Source organism: Vitis riparia, chromosome 4, assembly GCF_004353265.1.
Source record: "Vitis riparia cultivar Riparia Gloire de Montpellier isolate 1030 chromosome 4, EGFV_Vit.rip_1.0, whole genome shotgun sequence".
NCBI lineage: Eukaryota > Viridiplantae > Streptophyta > Magnoliopsida > Vitales > Vitaceae > Vitis > Vitis riparia.
In genome coordinates, this window is record NC_048434.1 from 11,248,518 (window position 1) to 11,258,872 (window position 10,355).

Here is a 10,355-nt window from a genome sequence, read left to right on the forward strand (position 1 = left end):
TTTAAAATAATGACACCATAAGGTTTATAATTAATAAAGGTGACACATCATATTAAAAATCTTCAATTGATGTAGTTAGATGGTGTTAGTTTTATATTAATAGTGTCATTTTTTGGAAAGTGACATCATATAAAATAATTTTTTTTAAGTATTTTAACTTAATGAGCCTACTTGAGCCCACTTTTAGAATTAATAATGTGGGCCAATATATAAAAAGCCCATTGTTTCCACATGACACCCACAATCCAAAAAATCTCAATATACAAACCCTATATATAATTAAAATCATAATCTTCTTCTACCTTTTCTCTCACCCATTGTCAACACACTCACAACCGACATTCTTCTCTTTGTGGACTCCTAGGTAAGCCAAAATCTCTTAGATCTATCATCTTTTTTCTTTTATTAATGTCATTATATTGATTGTTTCAACATTTATGTATTATGGTTTTTATAAACTGCGTTTTTTTGAGTTGTAGGGAACAAAAACTTAGGTTTAAAGTTCTAGCATAGAAGAAAAAATCTGTAGATTAATTGATTTGTTAATCTGAACCAAACACACGATCAACTCCATAAAAACAAGTGGAAAACAAGAAAAAAGGAATGATTTTTAATATGTATTTGTGTGAGAACGATAGGTACAGATTTTATTTAAGATATACTACCACATAATCTTCATCCATTCTAAAAAATGAGAGAGAGAGAAAAAAAAAAAAAGAATGATTTTTCTGTTTGGAATGATTTTTCTGTTCCATTATATTTAAGAGGCCGTTTGGGGTTGTCACAGAATCTTCAAATCCATTATTTGGATTAATCTGCGTGAGGATTTAGAGGAAATTTGTTACTGTTAATGACCATTGTATCCTTCGCTGCAAGTTTTATACTGCCCGGAGGGTATAGTGATAGTGACGGCATGACCATTTTAAGCGACATGCCAGATTTTAAAGTATTTGTTGTGTCAGATTCCATGGCTGTGGTGCTCTCTCTAGCTGTTGTATTGTGTCATTTTTATACTGCACTGACTAACAACTAGGAAATTCGAAATAAAATTCTTTGTATACCTATATGACATATTAAAAAAAAGGAATGATGAAACGGACCATATTTGCCTTTATTTAATTCAAGATTTACCACAACGATACTATTTTATTTATAAGAAAGTTATTTTAATATATTTGAGAAAATATAAGCCTTGACGGTGTTTTTTTTTCAAATTTTAAGATGGAAAAAAATAATAATTTTATTAGAATTTTTTTAAAACAAGAGGGTTTAATAAGATGTTTTAAAAAAATAAATTTTAAAAATAAAAAACAAAAAACTATTTTGAATTAAAGAATTTGTATTGTTTTCTATTTTATTAATTTAATTTATATTAATATGAAATTAAATTTAGGTTCAGTCTTATTAAAAAATTAGGATAAATAATTTTTTTTTAATTATGGAAAATGATAGTCCACTATCTTGACCCTATGCATCACAAACCATGTGAGGACTTAAAGGATATCGTAAACATGTAAGTTCTTCCTATTATTTTCCATAGTATTATTTTGTTTTTTTAAAATACATTCATCTCAAACACATATTTTTTATTATTTATATATATGTTAAAACATATAACATTTACCTATTTTTAAAATGTACCCATTGAACTTATTTACATAGGGCTCTTCGAATATCTGCAAAGAAAACATCCAAGAGGGAGCCATCTTGGCAACTAGTGCAGGTGACATCCAAAAAATTTTCTTTACACATTAGCTTATGCATTTGCACCATTTATATATATGAGTACTAATGTTATTTTATAATTGATCGATTAGTGTCCAAGACAAGAAGGAGGATTCGAATGTGGCTACTTTGTTATGAGATTCATAAAAGAGATCATTTTTTATCCTACAATTATTGCTTCAAAGGTATTACAAATTTAATGAATTGTACATAGTTTTAGGCTTCCAAATGTTATGCATTTTAATGTTATTTTCTTACTTGATTTCAGTTTGGTGATAAAAAAAAACATATTCTCAAGTAGAATTCGATGAAATTAGAGGAGAATGGGCTACTTTTGTGCTACAACTAATCATGAATCATGTTGATGCATCATGATCACCATGCATGGTGAGTCCTTTAGCTACTACATGAATTTTTCCATAGGTTCTTTGAATAATGTTTCTATTTGAAAAGAAAAAAGAAAAAAAAAATAGTTCTTAGATTTGTTCATTTATGATAACATCGATCCATGTTTATTTTCTTCAATAAAAATCTATAAAAGTCATTAAACTATGAAATGCAGGTATACACTTTTGGGATGGTGGAATGGAGAATAAAAAGAAAGAAGAAGGCAACAAGATTTTGGGTTTTTAAATGCAACTCTTATGTCATACGTTGTAGGACATAAATGTTACTTTAATTAGTACTGAGAAATTTAGATTTTTAGATGGGACTTTTATGTCATTTTATAGTTAGCCGGTTTTATGCTTATGAAATGGAGGTATACATGAATCTTGGGATCTTTAACATTTCTAAATCATGTTTTGGTATGTATTCACTCTTCTTTTTTTAGTTTTGATGAGTTTGATATGTTGGATGTACTATCTTTTTGTGAACATTTGATATACAAATATTATTAGATGATAAATGTATTATGAGTTATTCCAGAAACATTACAGAAAAATGAGTTAAATATAATATGATTGTTATATTTATGGACAAAATATAAACAGGTTAATCTTACTTATTAATTCATAAGCATTACAAAAATCTATAACTAAAAGCAATCATATCTTCCACAATAATTTACAATGATGTGACACCATTACTCAAAGGTGATGCATTTAATATGACATCATAACTCAAAGATGATGCATTTAATGCGACACCCTATCATCACTAGAAATATATGGTGTCACTTCCGAATGAGTCACCATTTATCTACTTTGGTGTCACTTCCAAATACGTCACCAATTGGTACCCTCTATGGTGTCAGTGGAGAAGGTGACGCTATGTTGTAGTGACACCCTATGTTTATGGTGACTCGTTATAAATGTCACCATATATCTTTTTCCTTGTAGTGCTTTGACTTAATTCATGTAATGGAGAGTAAACAAGGTGGGTATTTAGCTCCCTTACATTAAAGTAGTTTATCGTTAGTTTTGTACATAAATAGTAAAAGTAAATGCAAATATATCTGAACATTTTACTTTTATGACATACCTTGTAATTCTTGTAGAATTGGGAATTTCTCAATGAAAGTAGCAATTTTCTTTTTGTCCATATCTATAGTATTATATATTGGACGAGATGAATGCGACATGTTCCTGCCTCTTTTTTTGGTTATGCAATAACTCATTGGATATATTCTCTACTCCATTGTTAATCTAATATAATAATTTCTTTTGTAATTGTATTTTTGTGGTTGTTCTATATCTACCAAATTTTCATCCTTTCCTTTAGTTATGTAGTTAAAATCTCCCCTTAACTATTTAATAAAACATTTTCTCAATAAAAATGTTATTTAATAAATGTTAACTTTATTATATTTTATTAACAAGCAAAGTAGAAGAAATTGGGAAGTTAAATTTTAATATGAGTTATTTATTCCTAAAAAATGTTTGATGGAAATAATTTATGGTCAAACTACAATATTTTTAATAATAAATAAATAGAAAACTCTATAATTCAATTTTAATTTTCTCATCAAATATGGAAAAAAAATAATTCACACAAGTTTTATGCATTTAAAATCAAAAACTCATATCTTTATAATCATTAATTAGCTTTTGAAGTATTATGTACTTCCAATATAATCAGTTCTACCTATATGACCTATTCATATAGTATGTCACCATTAATGATCATGCCGTGTTTAGCTTTAATAATAATAACAATAATAACAATAATAAAAGAGTAAAATAAATTTATTTAAAGAAAAACAAATAAATAAATTTATCAAGTAATTTTTTTAAATAAATATCTAGAAGAAGAGTATCGCATTATTCTTCGAAGTCAAATCTTTCATCAATTAGTCTGTTCAAATGTGTTTAGCAAACCAACCAAACCCAAAAGGTAGAAAATCAATCAATGAAAACAAAATATCACATTTCAAACTATTGATTGTTAAAGTACACAAAATTTGGTAAGACTTGGTGTCTTGGATAGTTAAATTTGATATCTTAATTAGTATGCTTCAATATTTGAAACATTTAAATGCGTACTAAAATTAGATTACATTTGATTAATAAAGAAAACTTTTACAATGGAAATTGACACTACAAAATTTAAAACATATGAAATACAAAATAGTTTTATGAACTATTTCTGTTACGTTGTTTTCTTCCTAGATCGACTTAGTTGTCGATTCTTTGTGTTTGATCTACCATGGATGTTTCTATTACAGATCTTCTCCTGCATGTAGAAGGGAGAGTCAAGAACGCCAACCAGAAGACTGGTGGGGTATAAAAAGGACAACTCAAAATAATGGCAGACCAATTGGAAGAATAGTGGCCCATTGAAGAGACAATGTAAAATAATGCGACTTTTGTAGTGGGGAATGAACCGACGTATGTGAAATGAAAATGTTTCATCCAAGCAACCGAAGGTCTAGGTGTTGGATGGATAGAAAAGGAAATGACTTTCTATAAATACAAGAAGTCTTTCTCAATCGTGCTGTACCTCAAAAAGCAAGAGGTGGCAGTATTAGAATGGAGAAAGAGAGACGTTAAGAAAATTCACCACGTGTAACTATGAAGAGACACTTGGCAACTCCCCTGGAAATGAAGCTGCCACACACCCCCCTCATCATCAGCAATTTAAAAAGAGATGCGACGCAATGAGCTGGGGGCATTGAGGAAGAAGCTAGACGGAATGGCGAAGAGCAAGGATGATATCAAGTATGCGACTGCACAAGCAAAGCTGAGTGAAGACGAGGCTTTGAGGGTGAGATACAAATCCGGAACTCCACTTGAAGGAGGGAAGATTGCTGAAAGTGAACCTGTCGATCTCTTCTCCAGTGCTCGGAATATTTCTTCTACTCACACAACTAATACTACACACCCTTCTACCACTGATGATCAGCAGCCTCAAAGGTCGAGTCATGACTCTTAAGGCTGGAAGAGATTCTAATGTTTCAGGTTAAAGTAATTAGGGTTTAAGAAGGGAGTTGTATTTCCATATTTTCTGTGTCTTCTGTCCTAGAGCCCTTTTTTTTTCTTTTGGGTTCCTCCTTTCTTTCCCTCTATCCTCTCTTTGGAGTTGTAATAATAAAGGCTTACTGACCACTTGGTTATTGCTATCCGTTGAAGAACACTAAAGGAAACTAAGAGAACCGATAATCTATTTCAAGTTCTCGCCCAATGCCCAACCCACAAAATGTAAGGAAAGCAGTGGGCATCCAGTGGCATAGGCATCACCCACAATCATGGTCAGAGCCCAACCCAAATCTATTTCTTGGATTTGGTGGAAGAACATCAAGAACCAATCTTGATTAAAAGCTAAAGCAATTGAAAACAAATGAAAGCATAACCTTTCTTATTTGGATTTTCTCTTAAATTCTAGAACCAACAAAAAAAGCCCCAAACAAGAAATTTTTTAAAATCTTTAACTAAGTCAATTAACTTCTTTTTAACATTCTTGATTATTACAATAGACAAGTAGTTTTTGAATAAAAATTTATTCTTTAAAAGTGTAATATGATCTCTACATAATCTAAATTACTTTATAAGTTTGGTATTTTTTAACTACTTCTGTTATAAACTATAATCTAATTTCTGTAAGACTATTTTTTGTAATGATTTTAGGAAATAACACTTCATAATTTTTATTAAAATATTTGTTATCAAATATTCAACAAATCTTAGAAAAGTTAGAAGCATTTTTTAAATCATTGTGTTCAAAATACGTTTTAAATACATTACATAATGAGCTTTTAATAGACATTTCTAGAAAAAGAAAAAAAAAAAAAAAGAATAGTACAAATATTGGAATGTGATTTGAGTCACCCCAAATTCATGACTATCCTAATGTAGAAAACTTGATCTTAATCAAATGGCACTACTAAATTGAAATGTTATAAATAAATAATCTATTATTTTGAACACATTTTAATACTGAGATTGCCAAGATTTTTAAAAAATCAACTGCCATGAAGGGAAATATCAACGTGAAAGAGCATCTTTATAAAAAACGGGTCATAGATCAAAGTTGAGAAAGCTAAGGTTATTTATATAAATAAAAGTCTTATTTAGGCCCTTTTAATCAAATAATTTTAATTTTAATAATTTGAACATTCTAAAACATGATTCTCCTTATTGGAAAATGAAAATATTATTATACAAAAGTCTTGATGATTGTTGATCAGAACCTAGAAAGGTTTTTTTTTTTTTTTTTAATATTTTTCTTTTTTTTTTCCTTTTTAAATTCCATTTAAGAGGTAGTCCTATTTGCATTGTTTAAATCTAAAATTTTAATTTTAATCAAATAATCCTTATTTTGATGGCGTTTTGTAAATCTAAAATTTGTTAGTAAAGAAAATCAACAATTTGGATTTTGTAAGAGTGCATTTAACTGTAACTTTATAATAAAAATTTTCAAATATTAATAATAAAAATTTATCCATGCTTTCTAGAATCACTATCGAATAAGTTCTAAATCTACAATTCTAATTTTTTTTCATTATTGAAACAAGTTTCACTTTATATAACTTCATCTCTTAAATATATCTATCATCAATTTCACAACAAAAGATTAAACAATTTCCATGGTGTATAGCCCACATTCTGAACCCTTTTTACATAATGCATGAGCCTATAAACCACTCTAATTTTGTTGTAGATTTTAGAAGTGTGTAGAAAATCAAATTTTAAAATTTTTTTAGCACAAATATAGTAAATAAATAAATTTTAAATTCATCTATTCAAATTCTATCAAACCATGTAATGCTAACATAAAAATCATGATTCAATGTGTATTAATTACTAATTCTTTTGTTATTTCTCAAAGTTTTTTTTATGGTTTCTTTTAATTTTTACCAAAATTTTTATTCCCATTTCAATCAATTTTTTCATAAAATCCGACCATCTATATTTTGATTCAACGCTTTGATCATTGGTCCCAATTCTTATCGGATGGTTGAAAATAGTTTTCAATATTGTTTTTAGGATGATTTTTTTATTTTACTACTAACATGTGAGTTTTGAATTTTTTTTTTTTTTAAATATCTTAATTTTTAAATAGTTTTAAACCCTTGTGTTAAAAAAAATTAAAAAAAAAAAATCTGGACTTAAATAGAATTTTTTAAAATTTAAAAGAGAAAAAGAAAAAGAAAAAAGGCATTCGAAGATATATGTCAATAGAAAGTCATCTTTTCATATTTTCAATTATATCATCTAAAATATTTATCTTTTTATGCATTTTTTTTATCAATAATATTATAAATACTATCTTCTATAGGAAACTTTAACTATTTTTAAAGGTTTTTTTAATTTTATTTTCAAAAACTTATACCAAAATAAAAGTTTTTTTCAAAACAATATATATCCAAAGGAGATTTAGGTGCTACTTAATAGCTATTTTTTATAATAGTTTTTCATTCTCCAAAACATAAAAAATAGAAAAATATGTTTGATAATCACAAAACTGTTTTTTGTTTTCTATTATTAAAAATATCAAATAGAGTGTTTTCAAATAATATTTTTTAATTGTTTTCAATTGCTTTTACTTATTTTGAGTTGTTTCAAAACATAATTATACAAATATAAAATAACTAAAAATAAAATAATGGAAAAAACCTATTTTTAAAACATAAAAACAAGTTAAAAATGTTTTAAGTTATTAAATAAACTTTTATTCTATAAACAAACAAAAAAAAAAAAAGTTGTTAAAAAGTAATTAAAAAATTATTTTATAAAATTACTTTTTAAAACAATTCCCTCAAAAGTTATCATCGTGTTTTCTTAGTCGAAAAATCTAAGGTTGTCCTACTTTTTTTTACCCCAAATGTCACTCTTGTATTTTTTTTCAGCATTATTTAACGAAAAAGAGAAATGGCCCAAGGGCCATCCCTTGGCCTAAATTTATAGCAAGCCAAAGTTCATTCAAACCCTTTCCACCGCAATAGCTTTTTTTCTATCATCTTATTTCTCTAAGCTAACCCCGTATCCAAAATAGATAGAACTAATAGCGTCTTTAAATTGGCTTGTAACTCGGGGTGTCAATTCGAGTTTCATGTTAAAGTTTCAAAGCGTTGATTCTAAGCAATGTTTTCATAATCAAATCGGTCATTGAACTGAAAAAGTTATAGGTTCATTGGTCGAATCGGCTATCGAACCACAATCGAATCGATAATGTTATAAATATATATTTTATATATTATTAAAATTTAAAATAATTAAAAAAATAAAAATAATAAATTGAGGAACATAATATTTTCATAAATTTATTTAAAATCATAATGTTCTCATTAATTTAAATTTAAATTATAAATTTTAAAAATCATAAAATTAAAAAAATTACAATTATAAAATTAAAATAAATAACAATAAAAATAACTAATAAAATAAATAAATATATATATATATAAGGAAAATCTGAAAAATGTGAGTGACATACTCATAATCTCGTGTTTTTGTATTTAAATGTTATTTCCTTATATTTTTATTTTATAGTTCATATTGAAGCACACATAAAATATTAAGATTGAAATATTTATGTTATTAAATCACTAATTCACCATTTTTTTAAAAAAAAAAATTTAACTATTATATCAAAAAATTAACTTTTCTGTCTTACATATCTCTTTTTCAATCAATGACAAATTTTTATGTATATAATTGGTATTTTCAACCAATAACAAACTTCTATATATATAATTAATATTTTAAGGTTTTCCTTTTTAAAAATGATTAGATAGTAATGTAATATAGAATTTGATTTAAAATATACAAAATTATAGCTACAAATTTAATCATAAACTTTGATATTCCTATATTAAAACTTAAAAGTTTTAAAATTGTATTGAATTATGGTAATGTTACAACTTATAGCCATGGGGATGACATTGTGATGGTGGCGTCCTCATCAGAGACTCACAATTGTCTCATTGTCGGTCGGCGATGACGCATTGGGGTGGAACTGGAGGTGCCAATAGTGACGCAGAAAGGGGAATCTGTAGCTATCAACAGCTAGCGGCGACGCATTGGGGTGGCGTTGGAGGTGCCGACAGTGACGTAGAAATGGAAGCTGTAGCTGTCAACAACCAGCGGCGACACATTGGAGGTGCTGACAGGAACGCAGAAATGGGAAGTTGTAGCTGTCAGGATGGCATCATTGTCACCGACCGATGGTGACAAGTTGAGTTGGAGCTAGAGGGGGCGACAACTGCGAAGAAAGGGAGAGCTGGAGGTGGGGGGTGCAGCGGGCGGACGTTAGGGTAAAAGGCAGAGATGGGCGGCAAAACGACGTCATTTCAAAAGGGAAAAAATAAAAATAAATAAATAAATATTTTGAACCATTCGGTTGATTCAAAATCGGCCGAGTCAACTAGTTCACCAGTCCGATCTACAAGTGGTTTGAGGCCAGTTCAAAGCTTAGCTGGCTCAAAGGTGCAAACTAGACCGGAATATTGATCAATCGACAATTTGGTCCGATTTTTAAAACCATAGTTTTAAGTTCTAACTTAATAAAATAATTTAGGATTTGGTTAAAATAGTAAAAAGACAACTTTTCAACACCTACCAAAAAGTTAAATTCAATGACAAAACGACACTTGACAGGTAAAAGGTGGTCGATAACATGGTAATTAGTAACTTTTTATTTATTTGACAAAATCATTAAAATTTATTATTATTTTAATAAATAAATTATTTTAAAAAAATTTCTATTTTTGAAGCAAATAAAATATATTTATAAAAATTTTCCACCCTTCTGCGTGCCACCTGTCTTGCTGTTATACTGGCCTAGCTGGGCTCTTATGTGCCTTGTAAGATGTGTATACTCTCCCTTGTGGATGTTGTCTTCACAAGGCTTGGTGCTGCTGCAGTGGACATGCACTCTTGGGATTGTAGAAGCGTATTGGGAATAAAACCATGAGATTGACGCCGCCAAGGATGATACACAGTCCACGCATGAGAAGTGGACATGTAGTCCACCATTAGTGCACAATACGCATATAGTGGAGTTTTGGGTCAAAATGACCCATTTTTGAAACTTAATGTTGAAAACGGGCACATTTTGAAACTATTGTTCAAAATGGTCTCTTTGATGCCACGTAGGCGTCATATCATTAAAAAATATTTTTTTTCGTCATTATAGTGAAAGTCGCAGTTGGGAAATGCGGCTTCATTTTTGCACTAAAGTCGCAGTTGGGA

General features: G+C 28.5%; 1 protein-coding gene across 1 annotated transcript; it reads left to right on the plus strand.

Moving 5' to 3' along the window:
• Positions 1–4,835: 4,835 nt before the first annotated feature.
• LOC117913490 lies at positions 4,836–5,286 on the plus strand. Its single transcript, XM_034828473.1, has one exon. It carries the CDS (start codon positions 4,858–4,860, stop codon positions 5,095–5,097), a length of 240 nt encoding a protein of 79 aa, XP_034684364.1. The 5' UTR covers positions 4,836–4,857; the 3' UTR covers positions 5,098–5,286.
• Positions 5,287–10,355: the final 5,069 nt, after the last annotated feature.